The sequence below is a fragment of the Planococcus citri genome, chromosome 2 (assembly GCF_950023065.1).
Source record: "Planococcus citri chromosome 2, ihPlaCitr1.1, whole genome shotgun sequence".
Classification (NCBI taxonomy): domain Eukaryota; kingdom Metazoa; phylum Arthropoda; class Insecta; order Hemiptera; family Pseudococcidae; genus Planococcus; species Planococcus citri.
In genome coordinates this window covers 72,399,574-72,423,771 of record NC_088678.1, presented here as the reverse complement: position 1 = coordinate 72,423,771, position 24,198 = coordinate 72,399,574, and the positions used below count along the sequence as shown (strand labels likewise).

The 24,198-nt window shown below is 32.9% G+C and overlaps 3 protein-coding genes across 7 annotated transcripts in view; 2 read left to right on the top strand and 1 right to left on the bottom strand.

The window, feature by feature from the left end:
- Iml1 (GATOR complex protein Iml1) overlaps positions 1-24,198 on the bottom strand; it is a 289,826-nt gene that overhangs the window by 228,999 nt on the left and 36,629 nt on the right. The gene's annotated exons all lie outside the window — the stretch shown is intronic.
- LOC135837619 (uncharacterized) lies at positions 805-7,460 on the top strand. Of its 2 annotated transcripts, XM_065352963.1 has the most exons (15): positions 805-949; positions 1,037-1,198; positions 1,388-1,593; positions 1,681-1,830; positions 1,936-2,175; positions 2,268-2,424; positions 2,535-2,718; positions 2,806-2,955; positions 4,797-4,958; positions 5,391-5,596; positions 5,688-5,837; positions 5,953-6,189; positions 6,259-6,412; positions 6,932-7,116; positions 7,194-7,460. In XM_065352963.1, the coding sequence occupies exons 9-15, from the start codon at positions 4,844-4,846 to the stop codon at positions 7,350-7,352; spliced, it is 1,206 nt and encodes a 401-aa protein (XP_065209035.1). In that variant the 5' UTR covers positions 805-949; positions 1,037-1,198; positions 1,388-1,593; positions 1,681-1,830; positions 1,936-2,175; positions 2,268-2,424; positions 2,535-2,718; positions 2,806-2,955; positions 4,797-4,843; the 3' UTR covers positions 7,353-7,460. The 2 variants fall into 2 exon arrangements, with proteins under 2 accessions (XP_065209035.1, XP_065209034.1); XM_065352962.1 differs by lacking the exons at positions 805-949; positions 1,037-1,198; positions 1,388-1,593; ... (3 more) ...; positions 2,535-2,718; positions 2,806-2,955 and adding an exon at positions 4,560-4,707.
- LOC135837620 (uncharacterized) lies at positions 18,894-24,143 on the top strand. The gene is made up of 8 exons (XM_065352964.1): positions 18,894-19,286; positions 19,631-19,792; positions 19,878-20,104; positions 20,176-20,359; positions 22,950-23,135; positions 23,238-23,321; positions 23,417-23,667; positions 23,783-24,143. The coding sequence occupies exons 1-8, from the start codon at positions 19,232-19,234 to the stop codon at positions 23,867-23,869; spliced, it is 1,236 nt and encodes a 411-aa protein (XP_065209036.1). The 5' UTR covers positions 18,894-19,231; the 3' UTR covers positions 23,870-24,143.

Genomic DNA, 24,198 nt, shown 5'->3' with positions numbered 1-24,198 from the left:
AATACACATCTGAACCGGCAGACGCCGATTTTCGCGACAACCGCAAAAAATGGTTAAAGGCAACCCATATAGGCCCCAATTAAAGTTAAGTATTTGTGCTAAAGTTGATTTTTGGCCGTTCCACAGCAATTTCAAGTTTCTGGAGAAATGATAAAAAATCACTGTAGGCTCCAGAATGACTGGAATTGAGGTTTTACGAATTTCGATAGTCGTAAATGATTTAGGGACACCATCTGAGCCACTTCCCGAGAAAATTCCATTTTTCATCAATATTTTCTATTTTTGGTATTAATTGATAATTTTTCGGATTTTTCAATTTTCAAAAATTCACCAAAAATCGAGAAATCAACTTTAGCACTTGAAATTTTGGATTTGGGGTCCTGAGGTGGTCCCCTTTCGATCTAGCTTTGATTCGTTCATTTTCGTTTCTGCCGGTTCAGGTAGTTCCCTTGTTAGTCGACATTTTTGCGATTTGCTAAAAATGGGCAGATTCGTGGATTCGAATAATTCTCCACATTGGCAATTCAAATCACTTCGAATTGTTAAAATTGAAGGTGATTCGTGATTTGAATCAATTTTTATGCGTTTTTGCCCAGTACTGCGCCTTCAAATATGTGATATTCGTTACAATTACAACGATACTTACTCACTGCCTAGCGGTAAAAAAATTAAACAAACTATGAATTCATCGCACATTGACATATTTTAATAAAATCCTGATAACACCGGAATCCGAATGAACAGTGGGAAGGTATTTCCGCAAAATTCAGATAATATCAAAATCAATACATAGTAGTTCCTTTTAAAAACCCAAACTGCGCATAAAATATTAACTTATTTTGTCTAGTTGATGGTAAGTGGTGAAAGAATGAGATGAATGTTACGACATCGAATTAAAAAATGCGTTCGATATTCATTTTTTTCGTTTTTCTTTCATTTCACTGGAATGGTAAGTACTGGAGAAAGTAATTTCTAGAATATCACACATGATCCATATCAAAAATGAATTTTCTTAATTTCAATACATATTTTGCAGAATGTATTTCGACAAAAACCATTCTCTTCATATATGGTAACACAAACATGACTGAATACGATGTGAAGGAGCTATCAGAAAATTTAGAAAACATTTCCAAAGACAAATTGTTCAAGGATGGATTTGATTTCAATTTCAAAATAATACTCCCCAATATATCTTGTAGGTATTTTACAGACGTTTAGCGTAATTATTTTATGCATGATTAAAACCCACAAGATAACCTGTGATGGATTTCTGTTGAGCACTTCCAGAATTTTCAGCCCAAAGTCAACCCCTCGTTCTCTACACTTCATTCGACCGGTAGTTTGAATATTACCTAATATGTAGGTACATTTACTTCATTTTTAGACGTCGTAGAAATAATAAATTCCACAAAACCGAGAACCTCAAACAATTACAGTATCAAAGGCCAGTCAATACTCAAAAGTTTACAAACACAGTTACAAGAGTGTCCTGATCATTCTGTAATCAATATCATTACAAATGCTGCAGCACCTGATGATGTGAACTTGATTCCCAATATACTGGAACTGATACAAATCAAAAGAATCGAAGTAGGTTAACGTAGATTGCGATCGTACACACTCGTATTTCCATATTTCCACAGATAAAGGGCGAATTACATAAAACATGTTTTCTAGGTCAACTTTTTAATCCAAACAGAAGATGAATTACCTATTACCTCGCTTCCTGAATATAAATTAATCACTATTATAAGCAATGGATTTATAGTTTGTTCAGAACTACCTAAATTTGGATTTGATCTGAGACCATCACTGAGATTAATTGAGGTAACAAAAGATTAAAATTTTTAAAACCAAACAAGAAGTAAATTTCTCTTCTAGTAGATGGTGAATACCTTAACAATGCCAACTTTTATTGACAATTAGCCATAGTTTCCAGGTTCTCTGAATTCGTGGTTAAAATCAATCAAGCAGAAAGTCACTTTACTAGCAGTTCATCGCGTAGGTAATTACCGACATTGTATCCATTTAGACCCCTTTTTAAAACAAGAAGAAAAAGAGATGATTTTTACTCGAGGATTACAACTACATTTCGTATTGAAGTATTCCTATACACTAGAAGTGCGTCGCTTCGGTCCAGAATTCAATATCTTCCACGACCACCCTTCTAAGGTATTGTTTTTTTTTAATTATATCATAACGTAACACTGAAATTAACCAATTGTTCGAATACCTTAATTAATGGGAAACATTGCCCGGAATAGATTCAGGAGTGCGTTAAGATCGGCAGAATGTTAACTGAAAACTCTCCACTTCTGTATGGCTTGCGAATCATTGATAGAAGCGATTTCGACATAGATTATGGATTTTCCACAGATGCAGTTCGTTCCTTGAACGAAACACGTAAAAGACCAATCACCAGTAAGTATATAAACTTCAAAAACTCAACCAGAAATATTTTACTTTCAAAATAGGTACCTGATTAACATAATAGTGCAAACTGAAATGTCTACTAATTGTCAACATATCAGGTAAATTAGAAAAAATCTACGTCACGTCCAGCAACAAAACTTTCCAAGCTACATTTAACTCCTTCAGTGTGCTCTTCCTAAACGGTACATATTTTGCGAAAAAATTCCTTTGCATTCAGTACCACAGACTGATTTATTCGCAGGATCATTTCAATCGCCCAAACAGCATTATTTCAACATAAAAGTGAGGGTTCAATATAATATAATTCCCAGTGCAAGCTAGCGTAAAGGATGTGCATTATGTTGTAACACAAATAAACTCACATTTTAGGTAACAGCTCATGTGAAAAAGAAAAAAGTTTATCGATTGTCACAAACTGCTATGAATGCTGCGGATGAATACAACAAAAGTGAAAAAAACTCCACAAATGTACAACTCTATGACAACGCAACGAGTTTTTTGATTTCAAAAATTAAAAAAGTAATATAAATCATAAAATTTTTTAGTATTTTAGGAATTTCTTCATTTCATGAAATATAGTACAAGTTTATTTTAAGAGAGAAATAAATGCACGAAACATTGTGAAAAGTATTTTTATTGATTTTTTTTCAATTCACTATCTCAACTATTCCACTCAGTATTTACCATCCAAATTACATTGTACCATCCTGGTACTTTTTCTAATGAATCAAAAGAGGTCAAATTTGGCGAATGGGGTTCTTTTGAGACTCAAACTTGAGCCATGAAATAGGTAGAGTCAGAATTTAAAATTAAAGGACAGTAATTTTTTCAGAGGATCATGCTTAATAAGAAACAAAACATGATAAAAATGTACAAAAATTAAAATATGGATCCACTGTGACCAACGTATCCAAATTTCAAATTTAAAAAAAATGGCAGCAATTTTGATCCGACAGGTCAGCTAAAATCGCAGATTTTGCGTTCCAACATTACATAGCACTTGCACAAAATTGTTTAAACCGTACAAAAGTAGATCGAAAAATCAGGCAAAAATTTATCACCTGTCAAAACTTCAAGAGCTAAAATGCGTTTTTCGATTTTTGGTGAATTTTTGAAAATCAAATTTAGGCCAAAAATGAGGGGGAAATCAAAATTTTACCAAATTGATCAAGAAAGCTCGACCTGCCAAATCGATTAGAAACTGTTTCAAACTGTTTTCAGCAGTTCTGGAGCCTCCAGCAGATTTTTAAAACTCGAAATTACCCCAGATTTCATCAAATGGAGTTGGAAAGCCGAAATTCATTCTGCAAACCAATTTAAATACGCTACGAAGTAGAATGCAGGTGGATTTTATGTCGTTTTGGAGCCTCTAGCGACTTTTTGAAATTACTGGAGCCTCCAGTAGATTTTTGAAACTTGAAATTTCCCAAAATTTGATCAAATGGAGTTAGCAAGCTGAAATTTACTTCGCAAACTAATTTCAATACGATATGAAGTCGACTCCATGGTGGTTTCAAATGGTTTTGAAGCTTCTAGCTACTTTTCGGAAATTTCAATTTTCCAAAAAACGCCATACAACCTTTCAAAAAGTCGCTGGAGGCTCCAAAACGACTTGAAAGTCACCTGCAGTTGACTTCGTAGCGTATTGAAATTAGTTTTCAGAATGAATTTCGGCTTTCCAACTGCATTTGATGAAATTTTGTGCTAATTTCGAGTTTCAAAAATCTGCTGGAGGCTCCAGAATTGCTCAAAACGGTTTGAAACCGTTTCCAACCGATTTGGCAGGTCTGAAATTCTACTTATTTTTTGAAAATGAAGTGTTCAAAAGATGCAAAATTCTCTCTGCTTTCGATTGATAAAATTTTTAGGCCAGTAAGTGTGATCTACGGCTTGCCAGGCTGCATTTATCAAAAAACTAAAAAAAAAAAAACAACTTCAGAAATAGTTGCATTTTACTATCTCAATTCTCTACATACTCACAGACTGGCAGTAAAGAAAAAAACAAACTATGTACTAATTTATCGAGCATGCATAGACGTATTTTCATAAAATCCTAATAACACCGGAAGACAATAGATAGGTACCTATTTCCGTAAAATCCTGATAATGTCAATGTAGGGTAATTTGTTTAAACATAAAAATTGCGTATAAAATATCATGTGTCTAATTTGTGATTTGTGGTAAGTAGTGAAATGCGTCAATAATTCACCGCGAATTTAAAAATGTGTTCAACTTTCATTTTAGTCATTTTCCTTTCATTTCTTTGGAATGGTAAGCCTACGTAGCAACTTAAGAAAGTCATTTCCAGAATCACACATGATCAACAATGAATTTTTAATGATTTCAACACACATTTGCAGAATGTACTTCGACGAAAACAGTTATCTTCATATATGGTGACACAAACATGACCGAATATGATGTGAAGGAGTTATCAGAAAGCATAGAAAAAATTTCCACAAGCGAATTATTCAACGATGGATTTGATTTCAATTTCAAAATAATACTCCTCAATACATCTCGTAAGTATTTTACAAACATTCGGCATAAATGTTTTAAAAAGTCATTTCAGTCATTTCATTATACCTATTACATAAAAAAATTGCAAAAGGTATTTCTGGGGTACGAAAATTCATCTCTCTCTTAAAAATTTTTCAGAAAATTAGACCGAGTGACGTAATTTTTGAAAAGAGCATGACCTTAAACCCCCATAAACAAAATTTCAGTTTCCCAAATTGATTTTTCGATTTTCATCTTTTCAAGTCTCTTTTTTCAGCATCAATTTTAAAATTTTAAACCCCAGTAGAAAAGTGATGGTTCAAGGTGGGGATCCAATTTTTCTTACAGTCCATTTCGGTCTCCCTACAACTTTTTATCGAATCGCCCCTTCCCCCTCCCCCACTTTCGTGAATTAGTTTTTCGAAAATTAACACGTACATTTACTTCATTTTTAGACGTTGTTGAAATAACAAATTCCACAAAACCGAGAACCTCAAATAATTACACTATCAAAGGCCAGTCAGTACTCAAAAGTCTACAAATACAGCTACAAGAATGTCCTGATCATTCTGTAATCAATATCATTACAAATGCTACAGCACCTGATGATGTGGATTTGATTCCCAATATACTGGAACTGGTACAAACCAAAAGAACCGAGGCAGGTTTCCTATAGTTTGCGATTGTACCTACTGTATTTCTACCTTTCCAAAAAATAAAGGCGAATTACCTACATTTAAAATATTTTATAGGTCAACTTTTTAATCCCATTAGAGGACGAATTACCTGCTACCTCACTTCTTGAATATAAATTAATTACGATTATAAGCAACGGGTTTATAGTCTGCTCAGTATTACCTAAATTTGGATTTGATCTCAGACCATCAATGAGAGCAATTGAGGTAACAAAAATTAGATTGTTAAAACCAAATGAGAAGTAATTTCTCTTCCAGTTGGTGGTGAATTTGTATCTGTTGAATATCGCAGAAATAATTTTACATATACTGTTACCTACAGTTTCCAGGTTCTCTGAATACGTGGTTAAAATCAGTCTCGCAAAAAATAACCCTACTAGTTCTTCATAGCGAAAATGATCGCCAATGTTGCTTCCATTTAGACCCATTTTTGAAACCCGATAATAAAGAGCTGATTCTTACTCGAGGATCACATTTAGTCAATGTATTCTCTTATTCCGATGCAACCATGCGCGTGCCAGGTCGGGATTTACAAGTGGATGTCGAACAACCTACTAAGGTCTTGTTTTTTACATGATCGAACGTAACACTAAAATTATAACTGATTGTTTCAATACCTATATTTTAGTTTCTGGAGTGCGTTTCGATCTACGTATTTACCGAAACCCCTTCACTTCAGTATAGTTTGCGTATCAGTGCTAGAAGCGATTTCGATATCGATTACGGATTTTCCACACATGCAGTTCGTTCCTTAAACGAAACACGTAAAAGACCAATCGTCAGTAAGTACTCGTATACTGCAAATAAACAACCAGTGGGATTTTACTTTCAACCATTTTGATGTTAACACGGTTTGAGTGAATCCAAATTGAAGATCTGGTGAGTTCATCATAAGGCATCATTCCAAAGTTACATACTTGACAAAAAAAATAGGCAGTGGAATAAAAAAAAAGTGTGTAGGTAAATTATAAAGTAATGACAACTAAAAATAAAAATCGCCAGATACTTTAAAAAAATGATACTAATAAATTTTCAAAAACTTTTATTCAAATTGCCCCTTTTCTGATGTAGAAAATTTTTTTTAGATACTTATACGTATGATTTTTTTTCTGTTTTGTAACTTTGGAGTGATGCCTTATGATAAACTCATCAGATTTTCAATTTGGGTTCACTCAAACTAGGTATGAGAACCTCGAAAGAGTTAAAATATAGATAGTACGTAAGTACATGACAAACATAGCATATAACTGAACTGAATACATTTCATTGTCAATACCTATACATATGTGTGTGCATTTCAGGTGAATCTGAAAAAGTCTACGTCACATCCAGCAACAAAACTTTCCAACCTACATTTAATTCTTTCAGTGTACTTCTTCTAAATGGTACTTATTTTGGAGGAGATATTCCTTTGCATTCAATATCAGGGACTGATTTATTTACGGGATCATTTAAACCACCCAAAAAAGAGTATTTCTTTTTACAAGTAAGGGTTCAATATAATTTACAGTGCAAGTCAGTGCAAGGGATGTGCATTATAACACAAATAATCTCTCATTTTAGGTGACAGCTTATATCAAAGAGGAAGGAATTTCTCGACTGTCATGGACAGCTATGAATGCTGCGGATGAATATAACAAAAGTGAAAACAACTCGACAAATGCACAAATCTATGGCAACACAACAAGTTCTTTCATCTCAAAAATTAAAAAAGTAACATAAATCATAGGTAATATAATTTTTTAGTATTTTAGGAATTTCACCATTTTATTATAATACGAATTCATTTTATGAGAGAAATAAACGCACAAAATATTATTGTGAAAAGTATGTTGCTTGAGTTTTTTTTCAATTCACCATCTACTACCATACACCAATGATTCATCATCCAAATGCAATTCATCAATCTATATATTAAAATTATGACCGGATTTTTGTAATACTGAGATCTCAGGAACGGCTGAACCGATTTTGATCGACAAAGTCTCAAAAAAAAGCTTTTGACCCGTAGATGTGCAGGTTTTTATCAAAAGTTCAAAAAGTTGCGTCGTAAAGCTCAAAAAAGCTCAATAATTGATTTTAGCCTATACGTAGCGCATTCAACGTATACAGAGAAGTACGTATATTATACCTTGAAAGAGCATCGAAAGAAGTGTAATGTTGAAGAAAAAAGTTTTCAAAAAAGTTGCGCCTTAAAGCTCAAAAAAGCTCAATAATTGATTTTAGCCTGTACGTAGCGCATTCAACGTATACAGAGAAGTACGTATATTATACCTTGAAAGAGCATCGAAAGAAGTGTAATGTTGAAGAAAAAAGTTTTCAAAAAAGTTGCGCCTTAAAGCTCAAAAAAGCTCAATAATTGAATTTAGCCTATACGTAGCGCAGTTAATGTATACAGAGAAGTACGTATATTATACCTTGAAAGAGCATCGGAAGAAGTCTAATGTCGAAGAAAAAAGTTTACAAAAAAGTTGCGCCTTAAAGCTCAAAAAAGCTCAATAAATTGATTTTAGCCTATATTTAGCGTATTTGACGTAGGAGTATGTAGAGAAGTATGTATATTATATGTATCTTGAAAGAGCATCGAAAGAAGTCTAATATCGAAGAAAAAAGTTTACAAAAAAAGTGCGCCTTAAAGCTCAAAAAAGCTCAATAATTTATTTTAGCCTATATTTAGCGTATTTGACGTATGTAGAGAAGTATGTATATTATATCTTGAAAGAGCATCGAAAGAAGTCGAATGTTGAAGAAAAATGTTTACAAAAAAAGCTGTGCTGTAAAAAGCTCAAAAAAAGCTCAATTATGACCAGCTTTTTTTGACTCTAAGATCTCAGCAACGGCTGAACCGATTTTGCTATACGATGTCTCAAAAAACAGCTTTTGACCCATAGATGTGCAGGTTTTGATTAAAAGTTCAAAAAGTTGCGCCGTAAAGCTCAAAAAAGCTCAATAATTGATTTTAGCCTATACGTAGTGCATTCAATGTATACACAGTAGTACGTATATTATACCTTGAAAGAGCATCAAAAGAGGTCACATGTTTAAGAAAAAAGTTCACAAAAAAGTTGCGCCTCAAGCTCAAAAAAGCTCAATAATTGATGTTAACTCTATACTCAAAGCCTTCAACGTATATAAAGAAGTACGTACTATATTATACACTTTGAAAGAGCATCACAAAAAGACAAATCTTGAAGAAAAAAAGTTTCAAAAAGTTCCAGGTCAAAGCTAAGTGAATGCTTGAAAGTTTTGAATTATGGCCTGATTCTTTTGTCTGTGAGATCTGAGATCTTAGCAACTGCTGAACCAATTTTGATAAATGACATATCGAGAAAGGTTTTGAAGTGTAAATGTGCAGGTTTATGTTGAAATTTCAAACAGTTACACTATAAGCTCAAAATAGCTCAATAATCAATTATGTCATATTCGGTGGGTACACAATGTACCTACATTGTACCTCAAAAAGTCTCCGCGGAAAAAAACTTATGACAAAAAAAAACTTTCAAAAGTTGAAAGTTGTGGTCATGCAGTATTTGATCTTATTTGATGTGTAAAAAAATTATACAGATTGTACTTTGAAAAAGCACAGTGAAAAAACCATTCTAGACTGTAAAAAGCTTTTAAAAATTGTTGGCAAAAGTTCAGCGAAAGTTCAGCGAAAGTTTAAAAGTTCATTATGAGTTGGTTTTTTGTCACAGCAAGATCTCTGCAACAGCTGAACCGATTTCGATAAACAGCCGCTTGATAGAAAGGTTTTGAATAGTACATAGATATGCAGGTTTATGTTGAAAGTTCAACAATTTTCTTCATGAGCTAAAAAAAGCTTGAAAACCATTTACTAAATTTTGAAATGTGAAACAAAGTTAAGTACTACAAAAAGTTGATTTTATAATAAAAGAACATTCAGGGTGCATCGTCAACATTACCTCATGTTATGAACTTTAAAGCTTTCGCTGAACTTTTACCATAAACATGAGAGTTTTTTTCTGTTAAAAATTGTTTTTCAACTTAGATCTTTCAGGGTACAACATAAGTATTTTTGTCTGCCCATCAAATGTTTTTTCATCTTACTACAAAATTTTTTGTACTTTCAACATTAGCTTGCACATCTACACTTCAAAGCCTTTTTACTGAGAGGTTGTTATTTTAGGTCAAATACCACATGTCAAGAAGTTTTGAGCTTTCGCTTAGCTTTTTTTCAGAAATTTTCAAAAGTTGATGGTAAAAGTTAAGCGAAACCTCAAAATTTTTTGACATGAGATATTTGACCAGATCAAGTCATATACGTACATGCAAGGTTGAATGTATTCACCAATTTATGTAGAGGGTGCAGCAGATTGAGTCATTTGAGTCGAGACTTTGATAATCTTAGCAAACAGAAAAAGAACTACTGAAATTTTTGGTAATTTCTGATAAAAAATGATTTTTTTAAAACTAAAAAACAAAACATTTTTGTAAATTAAAAAGAAACAAGATTGTTGATTTGGTAAAAAAAAAAGAAATTCTCAATTTTAGCAAAAAATAGCAAGTTTGGTAGTTATCTACAAAAAAAATATGACGTTTATATTTTTTGCAATTATTTTTGTTGCTTTTATTAGGTAAAACTAAGTATAGGGTAAAAAACAAGTTTTTTTTTGATATTTTTGGTAAGAGTTTGCAATGTTGCCAAAAAGTTATCATTTTTTTAGACTTTTTAAGAAATGAAACCAGGACTTTTCGCCAATTGTTGGAAAGAGTGATATACTTTTTCGCAACTTTTATTGAAAAACTGGACATTATTTTGATTTTTGATGAGAGTGATTGAGTGTTTTTAGAATACATTTGGGGAGAAAGCGACGCTTTGGGGTAAATTTTCGACTTTTGGTGCTGACAGTTGAAATAAGTACATATTGGAATTTTTTGCGATAAAACAATATTTTTTTCTGTTAATTTTTAAAAAAACCTCATCAAGAATTACAATGTTAGCCAAGAGCAGAACTTTTTGAGAATAAGATATAAACAAAGAAAGACCCTTTCAAAACTTTTCAATAATTATGTATTGCGAAAAAAGTAGAACTTTTTAGTACCTACCTAATTATCAATTAACAGTTTCTGGCAAAACAGGTAGATTTTTGAACAATTTTTTGGAAAAAAGGTAGGCCACAGATTTTTTACAAATTTCATTAAAAGCAAAATTTTTTATCAATTTTTGCCAAAAAGCAAAATTTTGATATGTACTTAAGGGGATATTCTCAATACATGGTAGTATATCTGTCCGCCTGCCAAACTTCAAACACATAATTCAGAGCCATTTGTGCATGGAATAGCTTCAAATTGCGTATAATACGTTTTTCAAAACATTTTGAACAATCCTGTGCATGCAATTGTCAATACGTTGAGTAGTTTTCGAAAAAATTCGATTTGATGAAATGTTGAACTTTTTGAGAAAAAATCCAACATTTCTTAAAACTGTATTTATTGAAAAACTATTCAACGTATTGACAAATGCATGCACAAGATTGTTCAAAATGTCTTGAAAAACATGGAAGTATTTCAAATTTGAGCCCATTCCATGCATCCGCGGCTCTAAATTATAACATTAAAGTTTGTCCCATAAGACCAATGTAAAATAAGGCATTTTGGTTATACTACTACTATGTATTCAGAATATCCCCTTAATAGGAAAAAACAAGGCTTCTTGACAATAATTGTCAAAAAAATTATACCTTTTTGCAATTCTTTTTGAAAAAGCGAAGCTCATTTTTTTGAATTTTCCAATAACTAACAGTGAAAAAATCATGATTATTCTACATATTAGTTACTGAATTTTTAAAATGTACATTTACGTTTTGAAGAATCGCGCAGTATGCGCGATTAACGGGTTGGCTAGTGTATCATTATAGTTGTAATTGTGCTTTAATGAATTTACGTACGTACGTAGGTAGGTAGGTAGGTTGGTACATTTACCTTATAAGTTTACCATCATTGCTACTTAGTACTTACTTACGTTCCGTTTGTTGAATTATTACCAGCGCTTATTCCCTATAGTGTGTTTGCTGCGCTTAATCATATGATAAGCTATTCCGAAACGATTTAATTTTTTAAATTTCTTTCTCGCTGCATACTTAATACATTAGGTACATATACCTATCTCGTCGAGTACGAGCTACTTACCTATCTTGTTTTTCATCACTTCGTTTATTCGAAATGTTAGTTGTAATTTTTCTAGTTTCGAGTTGCTTATGCATGTAGTAGTGCATCAATAATTCACACGTCCTTCCAAGATTCCCCCTCCCTCTCCTCATCATTGCCATAATTTTGAACAAAATGTAAATTTTTACTCGCCAAAAAGCTTTCAAAGGGTAGCCACTTTTTTGTACCTATACATACACCAAGATTATATCATTTGATTCGCTTTCGAATCCGTCATCATGTCTGCATGATGAATTTATAAGTACTCGTGCGTACAAAACAACAATAGCCTGCGTTTTTGGACGTGGAAATTCTGAGATGTCTCCGACGTTCGATCAAAAAAAAAAAAAAAATTTCCAAAGAAAATGCTACGCGAAGAGCAAAACCGGGACTTTGTTCCTCGTTCGCATCATTATGCCGGTCAACTCAGTTGTCTTCAAAGTGGTCAACTCTCCTACTTTCATAATGAATAAGGTTCGAAAGCCGAGATCTTTCAGGAAAAATTCACGTACGTATAAAAAGTAAATTTTCAAAATGATAGGGACTGTCATTTCTAATGCTTTCGCTACAATTCAACTTTCTGAGAATCAAATTATTCCTTCAGCTCCTTCTGTGCCACTGCCTTCCGCCGGCCGGCCATACTTTCAAACCTTTGAATCGCCGAACACTGGACAGCTCAGCTCAGCTCAGTGATCCGGACAATCTGCCTCGTTGCATCGCGTCGTTTTTTCGGAACACAAAGTTCCTTCGAGACGGTTCTGTTGCGAATGACAGAAGCGAGCTCTGAGCGATGCAACTACCTGCGTAAATTTCCAATCCGCCCATTTTACCACCACCTGCAGCTGCACCATGCATCGTCATCATCAGTGGTGCACGCAGTCCAACTGCCTGACAAGATAATCGAAGTACCTACTGATACATAATACAGGGTGCCCAGAAATATCGGGTACCCCAAAGAAAGTTTTTCATTAAAAATATACGCGTAGGTTGGCAACGTGAACGGTTTAATAGATGCGTATGATTGGTGGAATGTTATCTCTCCAGTCCAACAACCAATCATGTGCTATCATTATTATCATTCACTGTGCCCAACCGAAGTATTTAGCAGAAAACTGTTTAGGGGTACCCGATATTTCTGGGCACCCTGTACATATGTAGAGGTGGTGTCTTGGTCTGGATGTGTTATCGCTTCGAGGCAGGTGTCAAGTGTGCATGATAAAGGTTTTTTTTTGTATATGTATTGAAAACATATTGCCAAATATAAATCAGATAAGGGCGACTCGGACTGGTAGTATCCCTTCGACGGCAGGTGTGCATAATGAAGAATTTCTATTGAAAACACCATTGACAAATATAATATATCTAAATCAGTTGAGGAGTGACTCATTCGTTATCCGCCTGTCTGGTATTTCCAAATTCCACACGCTTTATGTGAATCAGATAAGGGTGGCTGATTCATTGTGTTGAGCGAATTGCCTATCTGGTATTCTCAATTTTGCACCGATAAGGGTTATTATCACACGGGTGGGGCTTTGTCTGTTGGTTCTTCAATAGATTATACAAGGTGGTAAATTTTTAATGTTCAAAATTGTTATACAGGTACCTATGTATATTGTATATTACCTACATACATTGTGCATAAGTGACTACCACCCCTAGGGCGGGGGAGGGGGTAAGAAGCGGATGACAGCTAATTTGGAAACCTGCAAAAAAAAATGTCGAGTACCATAAAGCCAAAACCGAGTTGATCTGACATGCTATGATTCCACAATCTTAATTAATACTGCAATGCTTTGAAAAAATTGAGTATTTTTTTGAATTTTATTTATTTTTTTTCAACATTGGAGAGAAATCCGAGTACATGAGTAGATGTCAGCTAGGCAATTACCAACTGAAATTAACCTATCATACTTATTGAAAATTCAGAGAAAGGTGGAGCGAATCTTGGTTATCTCGATTCGACTGCTAGTCTATATATTAAAATTATGACCGGATTTTTGTAATACTGAGATCTCAGGAACGGCTGAACCGATTTTGATCGACAAAGTCTCAAAAAAAAGCTTTTGAGCTGTAGATGTGCAGGTTGTTATCAAAAGTTCAAAAAGTTGCGCCGTAAAGCTCAAAAAAGCTCAATAATTGATTTTAGCCTATACATAGCGCATTTAACGTATACAGAGAAATACGTATATGATACCTTGAAAGAGCATCGAAAGAAGTGTAATGTCGAAGAAAAAAGTTTTCAAAAAAGTTGCGCCTTAAAGCTCAAAAAAGCACAATAATTGAATTTAGCCTATACGTAGCGCAGTTAATGTATACAGAGAAGTACGTATATTATACCTTGAAAGAGCATCGAAAGAAGTCTAATGTCGAAGAAAAAAGTTTACAAAAAAGTTGCGCCTTAAAGCTCAAAAAAGCTCAATAATTGATTTTAGCCTATATTTAGCGTATTTGACTTATGTAGAGAAGTATGTATATTATACCTTGAAAGAGCATCGAAAGAAGTCGAATGTTGAAGAAAAATGTTTACAAAAAAAGCTGCGCTGTAAAAAGCTCAAAAAAGCTCAATTATGACTGGATTCTTCTGACTCTAAGATCTCAGCAATGGCTGAACCGATTTTGCTCGACGATGTCTCAAAAAAAAGCTTTTGACCCGTAGATGTGCAGGTTTTAATTAAAAGTTCAAAAAGTTGCGCCGTAAAGCTCAAAAAAGCTCAATAATTGATTTTAGCCTATACGTAGTACATTCAATGTATACACAGTAGTACGTATATTATACCTTGAAAGAGCATTAAAAGAAGTCGAATGTTTAAGAAAAAAGTTCACAAAAAAGTTGCGCCTTAAGCTCAAAAAAGCTGAATAATTGATGTTAACTCTATACTCAAAGCCTGCAACGTATATAAAGAAGTACGTACTATATTATAAGTACCTACTTTGAAAGAGCATTACAAAAAGACAAATATTGAAGAAAAAAAGTTTCAAAATGTTCCAGGTCAAAGCTAAGTGAATGCTTGAAAGTTTTGAATTATGACCTGATTCTTTTGTCTGTGAGATCTTAGCAACTGCTGAACCAATTTTGATAAATGACATATCGAGAAAGGCTGTGAAGTGTATATGTGCAGGTTTATGTTGAAAGTTCAAACAGTTACACTATAAGCTCAAAAAAGCTTAATAATCGATTATGCCATATTTGGTGGGTACACAAAAGTACCTACATTGTACCTCAAAAAGTCTCCGCGGAAAAAAACTTAATTCGGACAAAAAAAAACTTTCAAAAGTTGAAAGTTGTGGTCATGCAGTATTTGATCTTATTTGATGTGTAAAAAAAATATACAGATTGTACCTTGAAAGAGCACAGTGAAAAAACCATTCTAGACTGTAAAAAGCTTTTAAAAATTGTCGGCAAAAGTTCAGCGAAAGTTTAAAAGTTCATCATGAGTCGGTTTTTTGTCACAGCAAGATCTCTGCAACAGCTGAACCGATTTTGATAAACAGCCGCTTGATAGAAAGATTTTGAATAGTACATAGATATTATGCAGGTTTATGTTGAAAGTTCAACAATTTTCACCATGAGCTAAAAAAAGCTTGAAAACCATTTACTAAATTTTGAAATGTGAAACGAAGTTACGACAAAAAGTTGATTTTATAATAAAAAAACATTCAGGGTGCATCGTCAACATTACCTCATGTCATGAACTATAAAGCTTTCACTGAACTTTTACCATAAACTTTTGAGAGTTTTTTTCTGTTAAAAATTGTTCTTCAACTTAGATCTTTCAGGGTACAACATAAGTATTTTTGTCTGCCCATCAAATGTTTTTTCAGCTTACTACACAATTTTTTGTACTTTCAACATAAGCTTGCACATCTACACTTCAAAGCCTTTTTACTGAGAGGTTGTTATTTTAGGTCAAATACCACATGTCAAGAAGTTTTGAGCTTTCACTTAGCTTTTTTTCAGAAATTTTCAAAAGTTGATGGTAAAAGTTGAGCGAAACCTCAAAATTTCTTGACATGAGATATTTGACCAGATCAAGTCATATATATATATGCAAGGTTGAAAGTTTTCACCAATTTATGCAGAGGGTGCAGCGGATTGAGTCATTTGAGTCGAGACTTTGATAATATTAGCAAACAGAAAAAAAACTACTGAAATTTTTACTGAAATTTTTGGTAATTTCTGATAAAAAATGATTTTTTTAAAACTAAAAAACAAAATATTTTTGTAAATTTAGAAGAAACAAGATTGTTGATTCGGTAAAAAAAAAGAAACTCTCAATTTTAGCAAAAAGTAGCAAGTTTGGTAGTTATTGACAAAAAAAATTATGTAGTTTACATTTTTTGAAATTATTTTTGTTGCTTTTATTAGGTAAAACTATAGGGTAAAAAACAAGTTTTTTTTTTTGATATTTTTGGTAAGAGTTTGCAATGTTGCCAAAAAGTTATCATTTTTTTAGACTTTTTAAGAAATGAAACCAGGACTTCTCGCCAATTGTTGGAAAGAGTGATAATACTTTTTCGCAACTTTTATTGAAAAACTGGACATTATTTTGATTTTTGATAAGAGTGATTGAGTGTTTTTAGAATACATTTGGGGAGAAAGCGACGCTTTGGAGTAAATTTTGCACTTTAGGTGATAAAAGTTGAAATTAAGTAGGTACATATTGGAATTTTTTGCGATAAAACAATATTTTTTTCTGTTAATTTTTAAAAAAGCCTCATCAAGAATTACAATGTTAGCCAAGAGCGGAACTTTTTGAGAATAAGATATAAACAAAGAAAGACCCTTTCAAAACTTTTCAATAATTATGTATTGCAAAAAAAGTAGAACTTTTTAGTAATTATCAATTAACAGTTTCTGGCAAAACAGGTAGATTTTTGAACAATTTTTTGGAAAAAAGGTAGGCCGCAGATTTTTTACAAACTTCATTAAAAGCAAAATTTTTTATCAATTTTTGCCAAAAAGCAAAATTTTGATCTGTACTTAAGGGGATATTCTCAATACATGGTAGTATATCTGTCCGCCTGCCAAACTTCAAACACATAATTCAGAGCCATTTGTGCATGGAATAGCTTCAAATTGGGTATAATACGTTTTTCAAAACATTTTGATGAATTCTGTGCATGCATTTGTCGATACGTTGAGTAGTTTTTGAAAAAATACGATTTAATGAAATGTTGGACTTTTTGAGAAAAAATCCAACGTTTCTTAAAACTATATTTATTGAAAAACTATTCAACGTATTGACAAATGCATGCACAAGATTGTTCAAAATGTCTTGAAAAAAATGTATTTCAAATTTGAGCCCATTCCATGCATCCGCGGCTCTAAATTATAACATTAAAGTTTGTCCCATAAGACCAATGTAAAATAAGGCATTTTGGTTATACTACAACTATGTATTGAGAATATCCCCTTAATAGGAAAAAACAAGGCTTTTTGACGATAATTGTCAAAAAAATTATACCTTTTTGCAATTCTTTCTGAAAAAGCGAAGCTCTTTTTTTTGAATTTTCCAATAACTAACAGTGAAAAAATCGTGATCATTCTACATATTAGCTAATGAATTTTTAAAATGTACATTTAGGTTTTGAAGAATCGCGCAGTATGCGCGATTAACGGGTTGGCTAGTTCATCATTAAACGTTTGGAATGCAACAATTTCGTACATCAATGAAAACCAGAGTCAAGGAATTTTTGTAATTTTTGGGTTAGGTTTGAATTTTAAAAAATTTGACACAGTGACCTGCAAAATTTTCAATTTTTTTCATTAATAGGTACCTTACCCAAGATTTAGAAGAACTATTTCATTGTTTTTGAATAAATTATTTTACACTAAATAAAAATTTAAAAATAAAGACAGTTTTGAAAATGACGCCAATTTTCAAAGATTTTTGTACTTTCTGAAAGAAATTTCTACGTTACTTTCCTACATTCATGCCATTTTCGTTCCGTTATGACTCTCTAAATTTTGATTCAAATTTAAAGAGTAGAGTCCTAAAACCAAGATAAAAATTGTTGGGCAAAAGGCCTTTTTTTTCTGTTGCATTTCAACTTCGAAACCGAATTTGAATAAATTTAGTCCCATAAGAGCTGTGAGATCTGCCCCAAAAACCAAATTTTTGAATTTTTGGACCTCCCAACGGTAGATGGCATCACCTTTGAGAACCCTCGAGACAATTCCCAACATTCATATTTTCTGAGTACTACGTCAGTTGGGGGTATAACAGAAGAATTTTTAGGTCTTCGATGCACGTGTTATGATTATTATTAGTTTCTGGACATAAATTACCCTTCAAAATTTGTTCAACCTCAAAAGATCCTTATAATTGTGAAAAAAACAACGCTTTTTGCCAGTAAAATGTCGACCCTTTCATTACTTTCAAATTTCAAACCACAGAAAGAGTTCAATTTGAGACACTAAATCTTGTTATTTTCTGATTACCCCTCCTTCTCCCATCCTCTACACAATTTCACAAATATTTGCTTAAATCACCTCTGCGTACTCTGAAAAGATTAATACTTTAAAGGAGGATGTTTTGTACAAGATAAGAGAAGGGTTAATTACATTTTCGATAAGAGATTTAGCGTAAATCAGTTTTATACACGAGTAGAACAATCTTCTCAGTAAAATCCTTTTTTCTTTACGAGATAAAATACTGAATTTTTAGAAGGGCTCATCCCTTGATACAGATAATTTAACACAATACTGATTATATACTGATAAACAACAGAACAGGTACTCGCACATTCGAAATACAGTAGGTAACAAAATGAGTCATTCGTAGAATTGAATACCTACCCTATTTTTAGAAGGCCAAAAAAATCACCACCTTCACCATTACAGTAGGAAATATACGTACGTATACATACACAACAAAATATACGAGTAATCTTCATACCCATACATCCACCCCTATAATTTACTTCCCTTATACACTTTATCTTTACCGACTTCCAAGAAACGTGTAGACTACCCAAGACACCCCATCAATCAACTTCACGTTTCATTCTGGAAAAAACTCCGCATTCAATACCTGGCTGATTCACTTCCAACAAACCACCATTTAACAACCGCGACCGAAGTAATTAAGTCATTCGAAATTCGAATCACACTGTACCTATTCTTTTGAAAGATGAAAAAAAGAAACAACAATGTAATGTGGCCAATCTGTTGAAATGTTAAACAGATCGTTTCGTCGCTACCAAGAACTCTTCATTGTTATTTACCCCGACTGACTTGTATATTTTTACCTAAAGCCCGAAGATTTCGTATGTGTGAAGAAGTCAGACGTCAATTTGCTTTTTTGTTCGCTCGGAGTCAGACTAGTTTCAGTTTTCTGTAAGGGAAGTTAATGTTTAGGAAATCTTCGACCAAAGTGTACGTTCGTGTTCGTTTCAAGAGGTGAATAAAGGTGTAGTGCGAATTCGTTAAGATGAAATTGACGTTATTTTATACCCTGTTTGTGACCATTTCGTCGGTCTCTTGTGGTAAGTAGAAGTAATTTATTCATTTTTTAGTTTATCAGACTTTGAGGATGATTTTTAATAATTTTCAAGCTAAAAAATTGGTCGAATGAGAAACCAATACTTAAAGGGATGATGCATGGGCCATTTAAGGTAATGTTTTTCAATTAGGTGTTTGTAAACTTATGGTTGGTAGATTTTTAAATGTTCATAATAACACTCCAATTTCAATTTCATCTCAAGTTCGTATTTTTTTGAAAATGTAAATTTTAAAAAATCGAAAAATGTCTTCAAAAGAAAAATTTACCTATCCTAAACTAAAATCCAAGTTACCTATTTTCAAACCATTTCGCACGTATTTTTTACAGGGACCCGAATTATGAAAAATTTCATCGTATTCCTAAACGGTAACAATCTAGCAGGAGTCGACGAAGAAATATTGACCAACTTGATCGCGTCACCGGTTTTAAAAACCTCACCAGAGAAAAACATTTTATTAAATTACTCGGTGAAATTCCCATACCTAGAAGGTAAGATGAGCAACTTTTTTCACAAAATTTCAAATTGCTGCATTTTTAATTTCGTACTTATACTTATTTTACGAATATTTTCCAGATCCGATAAATATTCCATTATCAGAAAACCCCAGCATTGATCACTTCCGGCGATTGATTCGAGACCACAGCCTTGACGTAAATGTACTCCCATTAACTCTGTTGAATCTACTAGTCAAAAAAAGTCCACAATTTTCTGATATTTTGATGATTACCAACGCTCAACCGGAAAATATCGCAAATTCATTGCCAGATACCCTCGACATAATGCGAAAGAAAATGATCAAGGTAATTTTCATTTTTAATAATTATTAAACTTTCACATAGCCAGATTGATTGATTCATGTCGTATTTTGCAGGTTGTAGTAAGGACCTTTGATTCTTTGAAAAATACTGATAAAGATGCTACGGATTTATACAACTCCGTACAATTGAGCAACATCACCGACTCGTATCACAAAATTAATAAATTAACTAAAACCATCAAAAGCGAAATGGTTTTTACCAATGTACTCAAACGAATGCTGATAAATGACGAAAACAGTGAGCATAAAATATTTTCTTTTAATCTTTATTCGTATGTAGGAATATGTAGGTGTAGTTAATACAGTTATTTCCAACACAAGTCATGACAGGTAAGGTAAGTTAGGATTTTTAGAGTCATTCTTGCCACCCGCGGTGACAGTAGTCAAGTACTTTTTTTCGAATATGTCGCCATAATATAACAATAGGTAGAGGCACAATGTTTTTGGAAATGACTAATGAAGAAATTGCTAAAACCATTACTGATTCTTGAAATGGGGAGGAAAAATCTTGGAATATGTGATCGTATAAAGCGTCCTAAATCCTACTGAATGATTATGGCATTAAAGCACTAGAAAGAATCTCATCAATAAAATTATACGAGTTTATAAGCAAATTAAAGGCATCGATCTTTACTTTGAATTGCATTTTCTGATATGATGTTTGACTTGGGCTCTACGAATTTCAAACTGGATTGGATTCGTATTCAGCGAGTTTAGCTGTTCTGAATGCACTCTTTTTAAAAATTTCAAAAATAAAAATGCACATATCATAAGATTTTCCATTTTTTTGACCAGGTGTAATAATCGTGCAATTATAAACACCCCCCTCCCTCAAAAAAAATGTTGCAAGTTTACCAGCAATTTCTTCTTGAAATTTTGAAAACAAAAAAAAAACAAATAACCCTAAAAATGAAATCTTTGCGAAAGGAAACGTTTCAAATTTTTTTTGTTCCAAAACGAGAAGAAAGGAAATTCCTGTTCAAAAAAATCTCCATAAACTTCAATTCACAAAATTCGACACAAATCCAAGTAGGTAATAAGTTGGAAATTATTTATCGTCTTGTTTTCCAATAGTTAGGGGGAGGGTCGGAGAAGAAAAGTTATGCAATGACGTCACACGAACGTGACATTTTGAGTGAAGTTAAATGCTCTAAAATTTTTATCAATTCCAAAAATGCTGAAAAAAGGTTTAAAATTTTCTATTACCTGAAGCACCCCCTCTCACTCCCCGCTCACCACCTAAGAGGAGGAGAATGAAAATCGTTAATAATAATGCATTTTCAACGTAAAAATCGATTTCAAACTTCAAAAAAACGTCGACACTTTTCGGAATCAAGAAAAATTCTAAATTCGATATAATAGCCTCCCTCCCACCAACTGGAAATTAGTTTCGTTTTCAAAAATAATGAGATCGAATTGAACTAGCATCATTGGACGTAACAGCCAAATTTCTCAAAAATTGAATTTTTCGAATTATTTATTTCGACTTCTTAGCCTCATATCCCCTACCTCTTCCAAGAAAATTCATTAGTAGTATTTTCTATATAAAAAGTAGAAATTATGCCCTGACGTTTATATTGTGCTTGGAAAAATTCAAATTTCGATGTGTAAAAATTAAATCTAAAAGGAGAAGAGAACTTTTAAATGGAATTTTGAGAATATTTGATTAATTTTTGAGGATCACTTTCAATTTTTGGTCAATAGGATAACCTTTTTGATGACTTTGATGATCTACAGTCCAAAAAGATGACTATTCGATAACTTTGATGATCTGGTGGACCTCTTTACGTTTTAGATAATTTTGATCAAAAAAAAAAAGTTGAGTACCTGACCTGAAAGTGGGTTCAATTTTGGTGCAAAAATCCATCGAGCGCATCGATATTAACAAATTAAGGGTTTCTCGTGAGGGGGAGAGGGAAAGGGAGTGAGCAATGAATGAATCATTTGAATAGCATGGACATAACTTTACTAAACCACAATGATGTCAAAACTTTTACAATTCAGTTTCAGTTTTCAACCAGTTTCATTTTTAGTTTCATTAAATTATTCCATCAAATTCGTAATATTTTGGAAATTTTGAGAAAAAATGAACTACGTACATACTTAAATTTCAGTTTTGCTTTTTTCAGTTTCAGTTTTCGATCATTCCAAAGTTTAGACAAAATAAAACTTCTGCTTGCCTATTTCGATTCAATTTTGAGACGAAACTCAAACGAGGGAGAGGATGGAAAATGAAATACATAGGTACCAACTATGATCATGATTTTCGGATTTATCGCGAAATTTCAACACTTTCTGCTGGTTTTCATCGAAATTTGAAGATAAGATGTGATGGGAGGGGGAGGGGAGGGGACGGAATCAGGATGCAACATGCCAAAATAAATAAATGAATAATTCTGGGGCATAACTCTTTACCTAATGTTATTGTTCAGACATAACAATACGTTGCTTTTCCCTTATTTCGACTTCATTTTTGGAGCAAAACTCTACTTGGCGAGGAGGGGGTAGGGTGATGAAAAATTATCATGATTTTCGAATTCAGCACATTCAAACTATTTCGATAAGTCAATCACATCGATATATTCAATGAACTAACGTTATTATAATGCCCAGGGAGGAGTGAGAGAGGGAAAGAGAGAAGGAGGGGATTGGAGATCTCAAAATAAAAATCTTAAGACTCACAAAATTGTTCTGTTTCTAAACTTGGGGTCAGTTTTGGGGCAAAAACCCCACCGAGGGTAGTCGAAATGCAGCTTTCATTAATAATAAAGTATAAAATTCACCTTCACATGCTGATTTTATGTAATTAATTTTTTTTTCTTTTGCAGAGCCCACTCGTAATGCAACCATCACAATCATCAACGGAATGGCATTTTACAAGCAACTTCCAGTATGGGATTATGCTCTACAAATTGGAATATTTTTATCCGAATTCAATCGATCTCAAGTATTCAGTTATAACGGTCAAGTCATGTGGATCGACGATTTCTCAGTCATGCATGTATTTGAAAATGGTAATAATAAATAAAAAATAAATCTCAATTAAGCTACCTTCAGATACCGAAAATCAAATGACTTTTTTTTTTTTTTTTTTTTTTTTTTTTTTTTTTCTACAGATTATGTCGTGAAAATAGACCTTAAAGCAGAATACATTCCAGGATCTTACATCGATATTTTGACAGAACATTGTAAAAACGAAGGTGAGCTCGATCTACATTGATCTTTCATTCAAAATTCATCATAATATACTTCTAAAACTCAAATCTCGAGTTAATATTTTGAAAAATATTTCCAGGTATTCGTAATCAAATCGATACTGTAATGGAAAAATACATCAGACGTCATCCGGGTAACCAAGATCAAAAAATTCTAAACGAAATCTGGCACACGGAAGCAGCCAAGATTAAATTCCCATTGAAAAGTTTAATAAAAGCTTTAATCGAAAGTTCGCCGAGATCAGTAATTTACGTTTTAACCGACGTCCATCCTACAAATACCGATTTAATCACACCAATTATGAGATTGATGCGAGAGAAGAATATCACTGTAAGTGTTGCAATGTTGCATTCATCATGTGTCTATTAGGCTAATTTGTAAAATCAATTGTTTTGAAAACCAATCACTGATTGACTAATTTTTTGAAATTTTTTTATACTCGTAGGTTTTCGTGACGTATTACGGAGATAAATCAAAACCTGATCCAGAAGAGTACGTAGAGATTAATAAAGCTAGTACAGAGGCGCTTTGATTTTCATCCGCAAGAGTTACATTACCTATAGATTTTAAGTTACCTACGTAAATGATGTATTTAGCATTAGTGACCTGAGTTACATTAACATGAGATATTATTTATGTCCTTGTATAAGGTTCCATTCACTTCTTTAGTTCTTTAAGCGGTATACTTAGCACTTAAAAATATTGCTTACGAACAAAATGTAAATAATTTGTGAATATTATAACGTATGATAATAATTATAGAACTTGATTTTTTAAACATATTTTTTAAAAAAATCGTTACTCGAGCAACGTAGCACGTTTATTTCATAACACGGATTTATGTACAACTCACAAATGAGT

Bases quoted from the DNA above. Each gene is read 5' to 3' on its own strand.
- LOC135837620 (XM_065352964.1), top strand. From the start codon at position 19,232: ATGAAATTGACGTTATTTTATACCCTGTTTGTGACCATTTCGTCGGTC. The intron at 19,287-19,630 runs GTAAGTAGAAGT...TATTTTTTACAG, and splicing joins CATTTCGTCGGTCTCTTGTG to GGACCCGAATTATGAAAAAT. The intron at 23,322-23,416 runs GTGAGCTCGATC...AAATATTTCCAG, and splicing joins AGAACATTGTAAAAACGAAG to GTATTCGTAATCAAATCGAT.
- LOC135837619 (XM_065352962.1), top strand. From the start codon at position 4,659: ATGTGTTCAACTTTCATTTTAGTCATTTTCCTTTCATTTCTTTGGAAT. The intron at 4,959-5,390 runs GTAAGTATTTTA...CTTCATTTTTAG, and splicing joins AATACTCCTCAATACATCTC to ACGTTGTTGAAATAACAAAT. The intron at 7,117-7,193 runs GTAAGGGTTCAA...CTCTCATTTTAG, and splicing joins AAGAGTATTTCTTTTTACAA to GTGACAGCTTATATCAAAGA.